Source organism: Corythoichthys intestinalis, chromosome 3, assembly GCF_030265065.1.
Source record: "Corythoichthys intestinalis isolate RoL2023-P3 chromosome 3, ASM3026506v1, whole genome shotgun sequence".
In the NCBI taxonomy this organism is placed as follows: Eukaryota; Metazoa; Chordata; class Actinopteri; order Syngnathiformes; family Syngnathidae; genus Corythoichthys; species Corythoichthys intestinalis.
The window spans coordinates 18,684,354-18,704,923 of record NC_080397.1 but is presented as its reverse complement, the minus strand read 5'-3'; the positions used below and the strand labels follow the sequence as shown (position 1 = coordinate 18,704,923).

Below are 20,570 nucleotides of genomic sequence, written 5' to 3'. Positions count from 1 at the left end.
TTAATTTTTATACAGAAAATAATTACAGTACATCTGAAACAAATGATTATAACAATATATTTCACAGAAAAAGCATGTTATTTTGCCTCATTCAAATCCTAATATCTGAACATTTAAATATGTAAACTAAAGTGCAATCACATTCGTAAATGAATGGCTTCTGGTTTTTGAAATGTAAATAAACCAATCTATTGTGATAAAACAACAAAATTGCTATAACTGCATTAACCATCAAAGTATAACTAACTGTAGTCTTGAAACAAATCTGAATAAGGAAAAACATTGCAATAAAATAATGCAAACTGGTTAAACTAGTAGCTGACATCTGTCATGACAGAACATCGCTTCAATGATATCTGGCGCCATCAAGCGTCATGAATGGGGAGAGCAGCTAAGATCTGTCATAACAGAACATCGCTTCAATGATATCTGGCGGCATCTAGCGTCGTGAATGGGTATAATGTCTAGACCGCGAATATAAAATGACCCCCTCTTTTTCAATCTTATTTCAATGCAAAAAGACACCGTCTTATATTCGGTCCAATACGGTCTATGAAAGACCAGGCATATGGTGGTAAAGGATAGCTTGTTGAAACAGGATAATGTCATTGTCAGTGTCGTAAGGCAATGCACACAAAAGGTGTCGATAAAAAAGATCAGGTCGGCTGTTTTTCAGCCCTTGACACTCAAGCCATCTCTTTAACTAAACATTTGTATGTTCTTCCACATCTTTACCAGTGAATTTGGCACCAGCGATATCATTTTCAGACAGAATTGGTAGGTTAAGCTCAGTAAACATCTCTTTCATACACTATTTACATGCATCTAGCATGAGGGACAAACACAAGTTTGACCCCCCCTAGCAACAGTTGCTAACACCATCAATATTAATGAGCAAAGGTGATGTGTTTAGTGCGGTACGCTATTGATCATAAAGCTTTGCTAATTTGCATCTTTAGTCTCTATTTAAATAGATAAAGTACAAATAAAAGAAACATACAAATAATAGTGGGGGTGACACATTGTATGAATGCTAAGGCATTGAAATCCTTACAAAGAGGGGGGAGGTGGAATCATGCGAGTCACCGCTGATTGAACCAGAGCCCAAAAATCAAGGAAAAAAAGGGTGAAACACATTCTATATCTCCACATTTCAGTCCGACATAATTTGCAGTCTTCGCATAAATTTTCTTTAACAGGGTCTAAAAATCCAAAAACAGGAGATGGTATCAAAGTAGTAGAAATAAAGTAGAAAAGTGATGAATAGAGGGATGAAAAGATACTGTTGGCAGATACAGACAGCGAGGTAGAGATTGCGAAAGAGAAATATACACACCAATTCTCTTTCCTTTTTTTCGGTACACAAAGCAGCATCTGCTTATATGTTTAAAAAGAAAAAAAAGAGTAAAGGAGAAACACTGGCACTGCCAGGAACAAACGCACATCAAAGTAGGACATACTGTAAATTACAATGAGTGAAATGTCTAATTGTCCACGCTCGGAAAAGCCTGCTCAACTAACATTCCTGCTCTAAACGCCCCCATCACACACACACCGCCACTACCACTTGAGCCATGTCATAAAAAGGCCGTGCCGACTGGGCTGCTGCTGCGGCGCTCTGGCCTGGAAAAGCGAGCGGAGCAGCCAATAAAGCAACACTTTGGGGGGGAGAAAGGAGACAAACATACCAGGCTGCTTTTCCAGGCTGTTAATGACAGGATTTAATCCAATCAATTTATGTCGGACTTGGACAGGGAAGAGAGGGGTGACAAGGGGGTTTAGGGTAAATGTGCAGGGAGTGAAGCTTTGGCCGGTCCAGCTGTCGACGAGCGGACACAAGGCAAAGTAAATTGGAATAGAATGTTCTGGCACCGCAGTGGGTAGGGATGGCACAGACACGCTGGCAAGGAGAGACGGCAATGAATGAGCGAGGGATTTCCTATATGGAGCCACATATCGTTGCGGGGCCCAAATCGTTTCCAGCATTCTTGCGTTTAAAGAGCAATTAAAACCCAGAGAGAAAGAGACGATGGGGAGGGGAGGAAAGAAAGTACCATCCTTCAGCATTCCCATGTAGGAGAGAGCCAGGAATGAAACAAAACAAAAAAAGCCCAAATGACACAGGCAGGCTACTGCTTTAACATTCCATCTATTCATTTTCAATACAACTTAGCTTTATAAGGGTTGCGGGTCACCTGGAGCCTATCCCATCGGACTTTGGTTGAGAGGATTACATATTGGACTGATGGCCAATTAATTGCAGGGCACATGTAGACAAAAAAAATATTCACACTCTCAATTACATGAATGGACTACAGTGGTAACTCTACTTACAAATGTCTGCGCAAACATAATTTTTAGGTTACAACATGCTTCAACGGGAAAATATTGCCTCTTGTTAAGAAAGAAATTTCAGGTAAAGACAGGAAAAAATACGATAATGAATGAACATTACTAAAAACTAAACTAAAAAGATATGTATCTACTTCCTGCTTTTAAATGTTGCGCCATAAGATCCGGCTGCCCTATTGGTCATAATGTTTCCCATCATGCTTCGGGAACGTAATTCTTCTCTTGGCCTATTGTTGATGAGGTTTCATTTTGGGTATCGAAGTATAATGACGTGTACAGGCGCGACGGTGTTGTTTTTATAGCGGGTCGACATCTTCACCAAAAGAGCACAAAGTCTCCTCGCGTTTCTGTCTCACGAAGAGTTTTTTAAGCCCACACACACTTCACTACATTACTAGCACATTACAGCACAGGTCTCCTCGCGTGTTTGTGTGACGAAGAGTGAGATAGGCTTTTGTCATTATCTTGAAAGAGAAGTAGGATATGATTTTCTATTTTCCATTGGTCCTGTATATAGCCGGAGTCCTCAATTAGCGGAGCGCGGACCACGGCACACCTCTCTGCAGACCCAGAGCAAACAGCACTTAAAAAAAAAAAAAAACTTTTTAAAACATATACTAGTACTGTAATATTTGTATAAATCGCACATCTATCGCTATGCTCTACTATTCTATCGCTAAATTCTGTTTCATTTTTAGTCAAATATCTTCCGTGTTCTCACTTCTGTTATCTCTAAGACAACAATGCGCTAATTGGCTGAGAGAGCCTGCATGGAAGCGCTGATTGGCTGAGAGAGCGTGCATGGATGCGCTGATTGGCTGAGAGAGCCTACATGCTGCTAGCTAGCTAGAGTGAACGTACCGCAACAGTGTGAAACATGAGTCGCACCCGGCACTTTGCAATCTGTTTGTTCACATGCCACCAGTAGAAGACTGAATCTAACAAAATTGCATGCTCAAAGTTGACCAAGAGAAGAGAAATTGGACAAAGAAAATCGCCGTTTCAATGAGAAATGGACTGCCAAATATGCCTCCATTTTACCAACTGCAAGTACCAAACCTATGTGCTTAATATGCTTCAAGACAGTTGCTCTGATAAAAAGTGAAAATGTGAAACGCCATTATGTTAAAGAGCCCAGCTCTTTTGAAGAGAAGTTTCCTCCTCAATCAGAATTGAGAAGGCAAGAAATTAAGAGGTTGAAGCAGTCATATCAAGAGTCAAGGAAGGTTATTGTTAAATCTATTACACAACAAATTGCAACGGAGTGCTCAGAGTGTCATGGGTGTTGGCAAAAAATAAGAAGCCGTTCTCTGATGGAGAAATAATAAAAGAGTGTATGACTGAAATGATGAGCAACGTCCGAAGATAAAGGAAAGGAGGAAATGACAACAAAAATCAAACAAATCTTACTCTCAGATTTATCAACCACAAGACGCACTGAAGTACTGGCTGACGATGTGAGTAAACAGCTTTGTGACCACCAAATGCCATTGAGCAGTGTTTTACAGTTCAAGTTACTGTCAATAATTATTATGTTTGCACCTTAATGACAGAGCTTGTCATTTATGTTCTGTACATGTGAACATGTACTGTACAACTTGCACGTTTTCTTTTTTGTCCAGCAGTGATTTACAGTTAGAAAATGTACTGTCAATAGTTATTCTTTGCACCTTAATGACAGATCTAGTCAATTATTTAGTGTACATGCGTAAATATTGTACTTGGTACTTACTGTTTTTTGTTTTTTGTATTTTTATTTAGTCAATATAAGTCAAGAAAATGTTTTGTTAATTATTTTTATTTAATCAGAATGTGCTCTGTATTTTTTTTGTTCAAAAGAAAACCACCTTTACCACCTTCGACCTGCCTTGTACTTGACCGACATTACTAAACGGACCCATGCTTGTATGAAAAAATAATTGTGGACCTTCAAGATTTGTATTTGAGACCCCTGGTATAAAGAATAATTTAAATGTGATTGTCTGTTGGATTATTTCGGTTTTACCCCAATTATAAAATTTAATGTGGCCTTTCAGTAGTGCTTGGCACAGTTTAGGGCTTTTACATGGAAAACGCGTCTCTCCGTACGGAATTTTGAGGTTAAGGAACTACTTCCAGAACCAATTAATTTCGTAAGTAGAGGTACCACTGTATATAGAATCATGCTTTTTTTTTTTTTTTTTTTTTTTTTTAAAGGTGGCAATAGTACTCAGACATCACCATGCACATAAAGCTTTCGGTGCTATTGACAATGATAATCTTTCAATCTTGTAGCTCATTTCATCTTTTTGCTGTGAATTTAGTTGGTCTCTAAAAGATGTCCAAATACTTTGAAATTGGAGGTTTGGCAGCAAATGAACATCCTTGAGTAAAAAAATTACCTCGTAAAACAAGTACTGATTTGACTGAGTGAACCATTTGTCCTCAAACTTAATCAGTTAACGGGAATTTCCCCCATTAATATACTGTACGTAAACTTAAATATAAAGTTAAAAAATAGTCGGTTTTGGGCAAAATGCCAATATGAACCTAGAATGCATGATGCAGGGATGTCAAACTCCTTTTCCTGCAAGCCAACAGATGATCATGGTTTCTCTCATATGGCCATGTTTCTAAATCATTTCTAAAGTAAAGTACAGATACCTGAAAGGTTTTCTTCAGGACAGTCATGAGGTACAGTATATTTGTACAATCATTACTTCCCACCACTGGCTCTAACTAGGACATGGTGTTTATTTTAACGCTGTTCCCAAATGTTCCTCATTAGAAAGCGAAAGAGATTGAACAAATCAAAAGCCTCTCCTTTCCCTTGAAAGCCCAAGCCCCAAGAGTCCAAGCATCATCACAGCAGGGAGGACGCTACTGCTGCTGCTGGCTGGTGGGTAGAAGTGCATGGTGATGGGGGAGACATACCTCAACAGAGGGAGGCTCCTTCCGTCTGCCTCGGATCCAAGCTAGAGGAATAAATACATAAAATAGAGCTAGTGAGAACACCCACAAAAACAAAACCTGCAGTCACATTCAAAAGCAACGCAATACCAATACAGTACTTCTTTTCTTAAGGTGGTACAACTTTTTGATGATTGACCTGGTATTATATGGAGTTCTCCTAGGTCCTAGGTTGTTGGTTTGCAATTCAAATGTTTGGTGGGAAGGTGGGGCTAAGTATTCTAAAACATTGCTGGGCATTATGTCAGCGTATATTTTGAAACCTCAATGGAGCAAGCATCAATGGATTGAACAGTGGGTGTTTTATTTTTTTTCGGCACATTTTACTAGAGATATGACTGAAAATTCGGCGCCGAAAACTTTCGGCCGAACATAGCTAAGATTACTGCGGTGAACTGCAAGCGAGAAGCAACAAGCTGGCTACTCCTGGCTCACGGCCAACATTTCTGCGGTTTAGAAGTATTTTGAGGTTTCAAAGAAATACATAAATTATTAAATAAAGGAAAATAAAATTTGCTTTATCGCTGCTACACGCTCGTTCTGAAATTGCCTTCCATTGATGTCCCGCGTCACATTTGAACCGTTGTGTGAGTTTAGAGTTTAATGATTAACTAATTTATAACTAACTATTAGGCAAGAAGTATACAAATAAAGTAGTATCTCAATGCATTCGTGTGCATTCGCTGTGGTTTAGTACAGTAATTCAATGGCGTGACAACTTCCTCTTTTTGTGATTCATTGTAATTCTCATTTTTTCCACAACTTCCACACCCCCTCTGCCAGTTTATACGGCTGGGAGCGACTTCGCTCGGCTTCGTCGCCACTAGGACTCGGCTGTGCTCTCGATCGATTCCACTTGTTCCACAAGAAAGCATCCAATCTTATTTTAAGGAGTACGAGAGATTGTGATAGCTTTGTAAAGAGCTTTAATAGTTTTGGCGAGAACAGAATAGTTTGTTGTTGCTGTGAACTACAGTTTCACACCAACGTACATCGAGACCTCATTTAGCATTTAGCGCCGGCATCTCTGCTACAGGACCCGTTCAGTTTGCCACAAAATGTTCAGTACCGCCGGGAATGCACCCTATGGTTTCAGAATCCTTACTTTTCAAACAAAATTTCTCGAGCCTCGAGGGTCGTAGAACATTTTGGAAGATGTTTTATTTCCCCCTGATGGTTAAAAAAAAAAAGCCCAAGGCAAAGGGCATTAATCGGAAAAATATGAAATGAAATAATTGAAATAAAAGAAAGAAAAAGTGAATTGTATAAATGTGTAGGGCTGCAGCTATCGATTATTTTATTAGTCGATTAATTGATGAACTATTTATTTCGAATAATCGAGTAATCGGATAAGGAACATAAAAAATTAAAATACCCGAGATGAGCCTCAAACGGTAAAAAAATAAATAAATAAATGAATAAACGAGGATCTATGTACAACAAAAGAACAATTGGCTAACTTGCAAAGCCCAAAAGTCCGCTAGCTTAAATCCTATAAAATGCTAACTTTTTTTTTTTTTTTCCACAATGCTCTTAACAAATTGTTCAGACACATATTCTCACAAAAAACGGCTAAATATACCTATAAACTAGATTAGGAATGCATTAAAAAAACTTTTGCGCAAACAAAAACTTAGCTTAGGTTGGTCTTAACAGGGAGCAGCTGGATTCAGCCATGTGAAATGAGGCAGACTAGAGGGCAGTGTATCCACCCAAATGAATAAAGCTTAATGAAAACACTTTCAAAACAAACCATTAAGACGCTACTTTAATTAAACGAATACTCGAAGCAGCAAAATTTGATTTGAATCTTTTTCTAATCGAATACTCGAGTCAATCGATTAATCGTTGCAGCACACTGTACATGTGTACTAGTCGGCCTTTCAGTCAAGTGTTTCCAATATTTGGTTCCGGCCAAGAATTTTGCTTTCGGTACATCCCTACATTTTACCCCATCTGATTTAAATCTTATCCTATGCCACATCGTAAACTCCCACTGTGCACTCTGAAAATATTGAAAATGCCATTTGTCAGGACTTGTAAAAGAAGACCCCAAGCACACATAAATGTATTGACACACAAACTTTCTTGGGCTACGGAGTGTACATCTGGCAACTCTACACCAGCTTCTGCTGTGTGAATGTATGGTAGCATTATATTAAACTTTTTACTTTTAATTTGATTAGCCACCCATTTAGGCAGATACACGTAATTAGTTGGACAACCTTGAATGCTTGCTTGACAAAGTTATCAATGGTTTTCTCTGTTTACAGGGGTCTTCAGTTATCGGTGGATTTCCAATCCAATGTGGCGATGTAATGTACATTTTATTGAGGGTTGGAATAGTTTAAAGCACGGGTCCCCAAACTACGGCCCGCGGGCCGAACACGGCCCGCCTCCACATTTGGTCCGGCCCCCTAAACAATACCAGAGAGCATTTTGAAAAAAAAATCTTCTCAATAGTGTTATTTATTTCCTGGCCTTTTTCTGTGAAGAACTCAGAGAGGGTTATTTGGTTATTATCTATTTAATTAATAGCGTTATTTTTATTTATTAATATAATATTATATTATATTATTATTTTTATTTTATTTACTTTTGTTCCGTGAAGAATCCAGAAAGGGTTATTTGATTGTGGCTTTATCAAAAACAGCATTTTTTTACATTTAGGCACCCCTGCAATCGTCACACTTTTTCCGTTACAAACTGACCCCTCATCAGAGAAGGGAAAAGTTATGTGGCCCTCACAGGAAAAAGTTTGGGAACCCCTGGTTTAAAGACTCTATTCGTGGGCAATAATAGACCTAGCCATGATACGAATAGCAAATATTTACAAGTAATTGAAAACCCTCGAAAAAAAATTGATCATTTCATTTCTTCCTTGAGCCTTACTTTTTCCCATTGGACAAGGCTTTAGCCTGATTAAATGAGGCTCAACCTCTCACCTTAACGTAGGCCCTTACATGATATTTTCCATGAATAATTGTCGACAGGGTGCTCAAGAAAATCAGCAAATAGCCAAATTGGAATTCTGCGAGGAAACACTGTACTGATGTACATAACTACAGAGAGTATTTGTATAAAACACACACAGACAACAAATATAAAACAATCACATTTTCTGTTGTAGGACAAACAGCGTCCAGGAACAGTGAGATTTAATTTGGGGGCGGAGGTGGGAGAAGCAAATCGTCCAACCAGTTGGATTACCGAGGACGTATCCACTCTGGTCTTAGAATTTGATAGCACACACACACACATTCTGTCATTTCCCATCAGTACCTTTGTCCTTCTTTCTCTTCCTCTCTCGTGCCTGGATGTCTGTCATCTCCACCCCCCCCCCTTTTTTTTTTTAAGTTTTTTTTTTTTTTTTTGTTAATAAAGAAGCTCTATTTGGCTGAGCTGCCTGCATAGCCGAGCAGGTTCAGGGAAGCCAGAGAAAGAGAAAGCGAGATAGAGAATCTCTCTGTCTCTAACTCTTCCTCCAGCTAGCGCAGGGGATTCTGGGCCCTCTTTTATCCTTTTTCTTATTTGCATGCTGATGAAAATGCATGAGGGATGGGGCGAAGTAGGATGAGGGGTTTAAGGTGGATATAGCCAGCCAGAGACAGAGGGAACCGTTTGTATCCACTTGTAAGGAACACTACTTTACCGGAGCGCTTGTATAACACTTGATGTCTCTGACATTTACTGTGTATAATTAAAAAAAACCATCTCGCAGTGAGAGGGTGGAATTAAAAACAAGGAAGACATCTGCGAAGGCCTCAGTTCGATGTTAGAAAGGGACGGACACTCACCGTCCCACTCGATGGGTATGCTGCCTTCCATATATTCGTACTCTGTGGGATTTGAGGCCTCCACCATCCGCTTGGCACGAACGAGTCTCCCTGGAACAAAAGAAGAGGGCACACAAGATGATGCAAAGCGGTACAAACAAACAACAATGACTAGACACACACACACATACACACAAGCCCCCCTCCTTGCTCACATATAAATACACGGAGGAATGACAGCGCTGTGACAGGCCATGGATGATTACCTCGTGGCCCCCGGGCCCTTCTCCTCGGATCTCGCTGAGTGGCTCCAAATCTGGGCTAAGCCTTTATGCAAATGAGGCTCCCTTTCACCCTACCAAGCACGCCCCCCCACCCCGACCGCCTTTTCCGACCAGCTCTACCAATGGCGGCGCTGCGGCTAACAATGCCCTCCAAAATCAACATCAAGCCGCGCAGGAGACAAAAGAGGTCAGATATCACAGAGAACAGTAGGGGAGGAGGGGGTAGGCACGAGCCGTGTGGAATATTAAATGCTCCTTTTCCCTATCTGTGTACGGCACGAGGCTCGCCAGCAGCAAGGCCGCCACCAATTATTTTGGTGAAATCTGCTGATTAGGCAAGTTTTGTTGGCACACAATGACACGGAGCCAAGAACGAAGGAGGAAGGCTGGTGGAGAGTGAGAGAATGAAAGAAAATGACGGCATGGATTTATAAAGCGTGCGAGTGCTTTGTTTCCACAGATTGCCGCTCACAGGTAGTCGCATGTCCGGCTGCTTCCCTGAAGAGAAAGAATGGGTGGGAGGAGGTAAAAGGAGGCAGTCATTGACAGAGAGAGAGTTATGATGCATTGCAAAACATGGCTAGGAGGCGAGAAATGGATGGGCCCAGAAAACAACATGCTCCAAAACACAGACAATCTGTCAGGATTCTATCTGTGCTCGGGCAGCAGCTGACTGGCCTGAAATGATGGCCTTAATGTTCAGATTTTTGTGGCATGAGGATAAATGGACGAGGGCATGACGAGACAGAAGCATTCAATCCCTTTTCTACTGACTAATGCCATTATGCATTTTGTGCTTCCATCACAGGTATCTAACAGAACGCCTGCAAGCCACATTGTGCCTTCCGTGTCATAATCTGCAGCTCACTTAAAACCATCCATTTTTTTAAAAAACCTCGCCTTGTGTTCAAAACTAGCTGCAAAATAATAATACAGCGGTACCCTGACTGAAGAGTTAAACTCATTCATTCATACCTGTACCCCAAATCACATTTTGCCAATTTAATCAATGAAAATTCCATTAACTCTTCAGCTGACATTGATGGTGATTGACGTCCAACCCATTTAAACTGAGAGGGTTAGACTGGACGTTTACTAGTGAAAAACTAATTTTAATTCACGGCAGAGGGATAAAAAGAGCATCATGATTGTATATTTATAATTGTCGATGGCACTGAAAGAGAAGAAAAAAATGACACCTAAAATGTGCCATGTTTTTAAAAAAAGGGGAAAAAAACAATATGCATTATTGTGCTATATACGAATAACAATAACATCAGTTACATCGAATGTAAATAGCAACATGACAAGAATCCCTTAATATCAGAACATTGAGGCAGATGTGCAGTCACCATGCGCCGAGATTATAAAAATAACAAAAATAAATCACTTTCAAAATATATATATCTATATATGTATATATACATACTTATATATATACAGTATATGGCTGAAAACACTCAGGTGACTTGAAGTTCCGCTCTGAGACCCCAATTTTGGCCAAATTTCAAAATTGTCTGATATGCACGTGTGATACATCATTGGAAAGCTTAAAATCTCCTTTTTCTGGGGGAAGAAAATTTTTGAACAGGAGGGCATTTAAAAAAAAATAATTTTTTTTTAAACAGCAAACCCTATCTGGAGGCGAGAGCACGCGAGAACAGAATTACAGACGCCATGACTTTAATGAGATATTATCGCGTACTTACCTTATTTTGATTAAAAAACTCCATGTAGCATGTATCACTGAGTGTCAAGACACAGTTGTGAATGCCCACAGCTGGATTTTTTTGGGACTTTATGGGGGAAACATGGCAATATAACAAGGGTCGCGATGCAGAAATCGCAGACATCAAGGAGTGGTCGAGATTTTCTTTTTCATATATTTACCCCTTTGAACGTTTTTTTTTTCCCTTCAAATTTTCTTTGTTTAGACCGATTATTTATCATCTAACATATCGGCGAAAACGCGACAGTAACAAAAAAAAAAAATACAATTAAGCGATAGATAGATATCTGTGACTTTTTTACAGACACCATGTTTTTCATTGTGACGTGATTTGTTTAAAAGTTTAAAACATGCGAGTGAATAAATTTTTAAAGTTGTTTTATTTTTTAAATGAAATATTAGACATCAATTAATGATTCTAAGCAAAAAATGACAGACATTTTGAATAATAAATATAATTATTTACCTTAGTTTTACGGCTAGGTTAAAACAAAAGTGGTTGCGCGACGTTTGTAAACGTTTCGGGGTAAAACGGACAAATTAAGAATAGTTCGGGGGCTTAATGCGCCATGAATCTGCTATGGCAGCATATAGACATATTGTTCTATCGAACACAACAGTTGTTTTGGCTTAAAATACAGCAGTTTCTTTTAAAAAAGAATGCAAGAGCACAAACTGCTTTTTCAGTCTTGTCCGTGTTTTCCGCCATATAAATGCGTATTATTGGAAACGGAAATGCATGATATTATTATCAGATTAAAACGCAACTGTATCCTGCATCAAATTGCTGTTAACTGCTGGTTTGCGTGATTCCCTTTCTAACCTGCACACTGACTTGGCTGTTGCGAGGATCTACTCTATAAAGTTTACGGTTATGCTGTGAGAACAAAAGCCATTTACTTGCATATAAGTCATACATGGTTAACTCTATGCTTTGTGACCACCTATATTGTAATCAGGTCAGCTAATTAGGCTGGCATTGCTTTGGTTCTGCTTTGGTTCCCAATAGATTGCCACTACAGGGCCTTGAAGGCTCCATAGCGCCTTCCTGAAACGCAGGTCGGGGAAAAAAATAACTCAAGACATTCTAAGATCCTCAGATGTTTCCTGAGAACCTGTTTCCTAGAAAACCCACATCACTCAACCTACTTCTACCTCTCTCTATTCATGGTTTCAGAACAAAAACAAAAGCAAACAAAAGGCTGCGGTCTCCTGATGCAGTGAGCAAATACATTTAACAGGTATGCTTATTATGAACAGATCCCATCCATATTTACAGTGGGTGTGGGTGGCTGCGGTACAATTATTACACTACCCCCACAAGCAACATGTTCAGCTACAGCTGATGCCGAACGAATACGCTTACAGAGAAACGAGCACGTCGTCTATATCTCTTTCCGAGGCTAGGTTGCATTCTCCTGTTTCGACATGGTTTTCCGCTTGTCACGTTACTTTTGCAGCATGACTAAACCTCTCTCCACACTGAGGCATTTATCCACGGATTTGAATGGCACATACCGTATGTACATAATATTTATGAAACACAGTTGATCCTCCCACCACATATACACACAATGAAGGCATGGTAGGGGAGGTTCGTGAGCCAGACTGGCGCTGTGTTGGTAACCTCGCATTTAGGACAACTGCACAAAAACACGCACAGGCCATAGTTACACAACCGGTACTGGAAATGATGCAAGGAAATGCAGTAGTAGTCAAAATTTCAAAAGTCAAAATGAAAAAGGAACAAATTATTCAACCAAAAAATGAAAAGATATGTTGGTTTAAGTTTAGAGCTGGGTGGCTTATACCCCAGAAAAAGATAGACAATATAGTATGTTTTTTCATATAAAATCTTTCAAATTTTTTTTTTTAAAACCTGATTTTCTGATTCTCATAGAATTAGCAGCACTGAATACTCTGCTTCTCACAAACAACACTTCTCACAGTATTACTTGAAACATTTGTTTACATTTATTTGTACCATCAGAAACTAAATCTGAATTTAAAAACTACATTTGAAATGCTAAGCTTTAATTTGAAATACTCAGGGGTGAAAGTGGGCCAGAAAAGTCTAGAATGCCATTCCAGTATAAAACTCGGTCGCGGAACGGTGCTTTGATCCCGAAAATATGACGGCAACTGTCAAACTTCCATGTTAAAAAAAAAACTGCCAGGCTGCCACCGACGCATCTCCAAGAGGAAAGCAGCCTACTAACGTCAGATTTACATACACAAGTGTTAACAACAAGCCTAATAAAGTGCTTGTGTAGCGTCATCTGTTTCCAATGATATTTATTATTTATTCCACTGCGTTCTCATTCGCGGATCCAACCACCCTCCCTTGCCTTGACTCCAGTTGTTTGTTCAATTGGCTGACATACTGGCGAGTGACCAGTATGGATAGTTAGCTCTGATTGGTTCAAATTCACGTTTTCTGGGACAACAAAAAATGAAAAAAAGAACAAGCTTGAATTAATACGATAAAGAAGGGCAATGCAACAGAAAATTGACCAGATCTTTGAGAGAAAAGAAAGAGTTGAAGAGACTTATTGTATTTTATTTTCTCTGATGGGGAGGTTCAGAACATCTTCCATGTTAATCATATAATGCTTGATCCCAGAAATAATTAACAGAAAATTCTTTTTTTTTTTTTAAATTTGAAAGCTTTATGTGGTCCTTGAACATAATAAAGATAATTCGAACATTTTTAAAAATTAATTTGCATACTGTACATATGTTCTCTAATTTGTATTACAAATGATACATTAAGCATTACATGCAGTTCTTGTGGTAAAACAAATATAACTAAAGTGAGATTGAACACAACAAGGTTTTAAACTTTTTTTTTTTTACTGCAATGAGGTCCAGAAATGCTTGTCTCAAATGTAATACATTTGGTAATATAGTTAATGTGCACTTTGTACTTATTTTTGTTCAGTTAACTATGTTTGGCTACTTATTTATTTCATTATAACATAAAAAAGTCAAAGTTTGCGTAATCTTAAAAAAATATTCAATTCCAATGTGCATAATGTAAGTAATTTGTACTTATTTGTGTTTATATATATATTGCATATCATTGGAAAAATAAAATTTGGAATACAAATCCGTTTATGTATGTACAGTATGTATGCCTTGTTACAGTAAGTGTAATGCAGTCGCCTTTTGCATGTGTAAAACCTGTTGTGTTTTATTTTGTGCTATGGGTAGTATAACTGCTAAAAGCAGTTTTCTTTGCATTTTGGTGGTTTTGGGAGGATTGACCCCCCCCAGGAAAAAATAAATAAATTCTGGCTCCGTGACAACCTTTGTGTCAGGGAGTTCCAGCAAAAAATTCTAGCCACTTTAACCTGGAAATACTTAACCTGAAGAGTTGAAATACAATACTGTATTTGAATAACTTATTTTGAAATTGTATTATTTGATATGAACCATTGCATTGTAGACTGAATATGCATATTTTCATTTGAAATTGATCAACTTCGAATTCTTTTCATTAGGGCTGATGCTAATCTCGCTAGCAGGTCCGCGACTACCAGCCATTCCTCCTTTTACAACATTATTGTGCTCTAGCTGGCGGACATGTCCCTCTAACAGGGAAAGTCTCACAAGGAGCAGGGTGAAAGTGGTGCAAAAATCTATTAGGCTCGAGCGTATGACGTGGCACTCGCGAGGTTTCCGCCGCTATCGCCATTGTGGAAGCGAGAAACATAAACAGTGAGGCATTTCAACACAGGTCGCTCTTTAAAAATCGTTGGAAATTATTGTGCGGTAAAGAATTGCAACAACCATTCATATAGAAAGGAGAATGTACAGCTCGACGGAACACCATTGAGTTTCTTCCGGATCCCTACATGGAGAAAAGGCGAGGGAAAGGTCATATCTGAACTTACCAAACGTCGAAGAATGGCATGGGTGGCCTCGATCAGAAGGAAGGGCATAACATTTGATTCTCCAGTTACACACATAGTTTCCTCCATGCACTTCCACTCCGGTAAGTTAATTTAGTTTGTTTACGCAAATTTCAGTAACTTTATGCCCTAAGTCGGCCTGTTGTTAGCTATAGCTACAGCTAAACAACTAGAATGCATACATGTGCATTGTCTTCATAAGACATAATTCCTGTCGTTGCTAAATGAAAAAGCTGTAATATTTTGACGTGAGAGAGTGGCAAAGAATTTGTACACAGGCTACATTTTCTGCAACAAAAAATCTGTACATCCGTGGTCACAGACTAATGTAAACACACATTGCCTACCTTTGCTAGAAAGATGGTGTTGCCGTTTGCTATGGTCATAATGTGCAGATCCTGCACCCATCCGCAGCAAAACTGTTCGTAGCTTTGTAGCGATTTGTGGTTTCGGAATTGCTGATGAGTGTAGTAACATACACCAAACACTAAATACAGCATGATGTCCATTTCGCGTAGTGGTGGAAGCTTGTCGACATCTTTATTCCATTTGTGTTCGGCTTGCTCGTGAGGGTCAACATTGTTCACATCCTTAAAATTGCTCACATATCTGTCCTTCGCCGTGGTAACAAGTTTGTCTCTGTATCGAACTGGCAAGTTTTCCCTACATTTTTCCATCTTTGGCACTCGTAGTTGAATTGTATTTGCCGATAAGTTTAAATGTCCCGTGATGCAGACGTGCTTCCAAAATGGCTGCGTTGTCGCAAATCTCGCACGATCCCGTGCTGCTGTGACGTAAACGCTCGAGCCTAATACTTAGTTGTCATTGTTTGACCGGAGATTAGTGCGTGAATCTGTTAGCCTGCTAGCCGGTCGCCGAGCATCACATTGGCGCCAATGAAGTGGAATATTAAGGCTCGTGAGTTGATCTAAAACGTGACATTTCTCCGCTCACAAAAAGTAAAATACACAGTCTCAGAAAAAAATTTGATAAAATTAAACACAAATATGTATGCATTTATATTTTATATATAAATATTCTCAGGAACATAAAATGTTCTAGTATGATGACTTTTGGCTTACTGGAAGCTACACTTCCACTACTCTTTATACACTAATCATACTTGAGTTTTGTACAGTATATTGTAGGTCCCCTAGAATGGCTGCCTTTACACGGTGACTTTGACCTGTCTGTATTGATGGCCATAAAACCAAGTGACAAGAGGAGAAAGTGTGTATGCGTTCAGTTTTGCAGTGTTATTATGTGGCTTTCCATTAAGACTTTAACAGCTTGCATGTGAATCCCATTAAGCTGCTGGCTGATGAAAACCCAACATCCTCTACTTAAACTTTAATTATGAAAGCTTTTATGAAAATCTAATGGCTTTTATTGGGTATTAGATTGATGTCATAATTCAATATATACTGATCGTTATATATGATATAGTTGTATTAGTGAGTTGAATTCCTGCTTGTGGGTAGTGTCAGGAAAGGCATTTGACGTAAAACTTGTGTGCCAAGTCAACATGCGAATTGACTGTTTCACTGTGGCGAACACTATAGGAGAAAAGCTGAAACTGATGGCTTAAAGAGTTGCATTATGTTTACATATTTTCACTATTGTGGTACATTCCTCTGCCCTCTCCATACACTGCTAGTTGATGGTTGAATTTAAATATTGAGGTTATTTTCGTCGATGGCCAAAGTGCTTGTTTATGTGGAACAGTGAAAAAAGCATTGTATGTATTTTTGTGCGTTTTTGTCTATTCATATATGAGGCCACTTTCTCGTTCACATAACTATTGTGAGATTTTTTAAAATACTGAGGCAGGTCTTATGTCTAAATAAATTTTGAACCACTGTGTTATGTGTCGGTTTCCATCAGTTAGTTGTTTAGAATAATTCACGATCTCATAGTGGATGATTTAGGAACTTGGGAACACCTCTGGTGTTCGAATATGAGTCTCTGGAAGTCTACTCTAGCTATCTATCCTCTATAATCTGTCAAAACAGTCACAGCTAGCCTTAAACTCTTCTTCTGTGATGGCATCAACCATCGGACGAAGCCTTCATCAACAATAGTCCTCTGAGTGTTTTATTATTAATTTTTTTTTTTTTTTTTTATGGGTACATAGCATCGGATGGAAACCTTTTAATATATGAAATGCCCAGCGTTTAGAAGTCTGTTGAACCAGATGGCAATCTTTGCCTATGACTACTACTACACTACTACAGTATAGTGTTTCCCCTTTTAAGGTTTCAGAATCTTTAGGTGTACAGTATTCAATGTTTCTTCACTGATGATCTTTAGCTTATGTTTTAAAATACAAAACAACGCAACAAAATGGCGCAGGATACAGGGAGAGAGGGAGCTGCCATTAGCGGCGACTGCGCATGCCCAAAATGACGTGCAACGTGTGCTAATGTCATTGCAATAAGAGAGTTCGCTGCGGTTTCCCTTTCCACGGCTGCGGACCAAGGCCCACAACCAAATCGTTTGACTTTGGAGCCCAGAATAATCAAAAGCTTGCAATCTATGCTTTACGTTTTCACTGTGGCCATGAGACCGCAAGGGCAAGCCGCATTACAATCGTTGCAAAATGGTGTTGCAGCGTCTCCGTGTAAACGGCCTCTTAAAGTCTTCAATCAGCCTACCATACATGTTTTTGGGATGTGAGAGGAAGCCAGAGTAACTTAAGAAAAACCCAGGCAGGCATGGGAAAAAGATGCAAACTTCACACTTGAATGTCGGAGGCCGGGATTGAACCCTTATTCTCAGAACTGTGAGGCAGACATGCTAACCTCTCAGTGAAGTGCCGCTTTAGACAAATGTAATTGAACAGATTTTAAGAATAACAGTACAGTGCGTCTGGCAAGCAAAATGTTATTTCATTCTGCATTAACTTTTTTCACAATATCAAGTCAGCACTGTATGTATTAAATAGCCCTTTGAAACCATCCATCCATTTTCTGTATTGCTTGTCCTTATTGGGGTCACAGCTTAGGTAAGCTCTTGCCTATTTCAACTGACTTCGCGCAAGAAGCAGTTTACACCCTTGACTGGTCGCTAGGCAATTGCAGGGTATTAAATGTATAAAACCAGTTTTACCCTCTCCTCTATTACTGTAGGTAATGAAAAGCCAGCCATCCATTTTGCCTGAAAAAGTGGATATTTTTCATAGTTGTTCTTAAGCTGCTGCGCCTCCCCTGAAGCCATCTGTTGCCCCCAAGGGAAACGTCTTTTTCCAGTTAAATTATTATTTTCTCATTCAATTTAACTCAAATGACTTCCTTTATGCATTTTTTGTCAAAGAGTCAAAGTGGGAGAGTTGAAGCCCCCCTTCCTATCGCAGAGACAGAGAGGTGAAAGAGGCATGAAGGGTGTTAGCAGTTCTCCATCTCAGCGGGACCCTTGTGACAGGTCTGCCTCCTCATCATTCACGAGGGAGTACCTACTTACCAATATGCACGCGCGCACATAGGCCGGTGAACAGGAAGATTAACCTGAGGGACAGGAGTGAGGGCACTGCCTTTCACCGTGAAGGACAAACAGCAGCATTGCGTCGGGGAGGGGAAGAGGTGGGGGTTGGGGAGGGGTTCCAGCAGCTGAAGGAATGAAATCCCATTGCATAAATATTCATGAGCCCTCTCACCTGTCTGAGTACAACTCATCTACGAGCCTTTACTTGGGGGAGGGGAGAAAGGGAGGGAGGAGACTTCAGGGTGGGGCAGTGAAGGATACGATATGGGGGTTGTGGTGGCAGCAGCGGAACGTGCCAATCGAATGGAAGACACGTTAGAATAAGACACCAGCTGTGTTCTCAGAGGAGGCTGCTCTTTGAACCCTGGATACACCCTGCTAAACTCCATCACCCGCGCCAATACACATTCTCGCACACACACACAAAAGCAACTTGACACATAATCTCCCAGGTGACTCCCGCCAGGGGCGACCTACGAGTTTTTTTTTTTTTTTTTTTTTTTAAATCTCCGCAATGTCGTGGCGGGCGTTTCTAGACTGTCAAGTGTTAACTCGTTTGATCAATTCTGCAGATGTCGGCGAAGGGGAACACAAACTGAAAGGAAACATCTGGAGAGAAAATGATAAACAAATGATCTCCCTCCAAAGGGTGGACCAACACCGACCTGGAGATGCACCTGATTTGCAGCATTTAAAAAAGTGGGAAAGCAGACATGGCTCCTTTGAATATCTACAGTAAGTTGCATTTTGGCTAGACATCACACTCAGGTTTACGAAACCAACATACTGGATTAGTCCAACAGAAACTTTCCACACTAGTGCAAGCAACACAAAGCGTGCTGTCAACAACAGTTTACATGGCGACTCTGCGACACAAAGACGCAATGACTGAGTAGCGGACTCGCTTCTCGTGCATATGGTGTCGGCGAAGACGAAAAATTCTGAATCCTGCCTCCAAAGTGGAAGGATTTGATTGCGGGGGATTGAGGGGGGGCTTGCTCCGTACGAATATCAAAAGCTCCCGCGGCGCGAGACCGGGCCGATAACGTCAACACTCGTACACGTCACATTGGGCGTGCGCAGCGGTGCTACTAAACATTAAAAACAGCAAATATGGCGGAATGTCGGCTTGAATTTACTGCTTAAATAATATTTTTGAATTAAATATGTTGAATGTTTCCATTTTTGTGCCTTTTTGAACGAAAGAAAAATGCCATTGCTTCGAGTGGGCGGGCATATTTTTTTCCGGGCTGAGGAGCTTGTTGGGGTCAAAGTGCATAATTTTCTGTCGCCTTGTAAATCTGCACTGCCCCCTAGGGCCTGGCATGAATACTACATCGTTTTCATGCGGAATTTCGACACTGTTTGAATGGAGACAGGCCCATATAAATGCAAATTTGAAATTTTTTGTATTCTCGGAGAGTGACCATGTAGACGGCCCGTAAATGTATCTGTTGAGCGTTGCTTGGTGCTTTGGGTGACACTGTAAAGTGAAAATTTGCTCGAAGGGTAAGCTCTACATATAGAAACATGTTACAGGAATACTGACAGAAGGAAGCACCTCCATTAGGACAGGCGCTGCCATAGGGATATTGTGCTATTCTTAAGGATTTAGTCATCAGTAATAGGCATGTGCCAATGATTTTCTGACGGTATGAAAAAATACATTGAACAGTGTTTTTATTTTTCAAAACATATTAGCAAATTGGAACATAAGTATAATGTTAAGTTAAAAAAACAACAACAAAATATTCTGAATAAAATTAAAATAAATGCAGTCATTTAGACAAGTCTAAACCCACAGCCACAGCTCAACATTACTACCATCAAAACAAAAACAGTTGAATTATTTTCCATAAAAAGCATGTGTGTATGACTCGTATCATGTTAACATTATACACACACTCTCTATCTCAAAACAGACAGTTGCCAGAGAGAAAAAAAACACCACGTTTTACCACCGCTCGACACAGCTAAACACGCTGGAGTTAACTCTCGAAACTCGTCAGCAGCCACCCTCCGCAAACATGTTTTACATCTTGGTTGGCCCTCCTACTCTAAGCCGCGGCACTCTAACTTTTCTATA

General features: G+C 39.8%; 1 protein-coding gene across 1 annotated transcript in view; it reads right to left on the bottom strand.

Annotated features, from left to right (window-relative positions):
- ndufaf2 (NADH:ubiquinone oxidoreductase complex assembly factor 2) overlaps nt 1-20,570 on the bottom strand; it is a 50,479-nt gene that overhangs the window by 7,175 nt on the left and 22,734 nt on the right. The window contains exons 2-3 of the mRNA XM_057831534.1: nt 9,099-9,188; nt 5,266-5,306 (exon numbers count right to left, since the gene is read on the bottom strand). Of these exons, the coding sequence (XP_057687517.1) occupies nt 5,266-5,306; nt 9,099-9,188 (131 nt within the window). The remainder of the gene's footprint in view (nt 1-5,265; nt 5,307-9,098; nt 9,189-20,570) is intronic.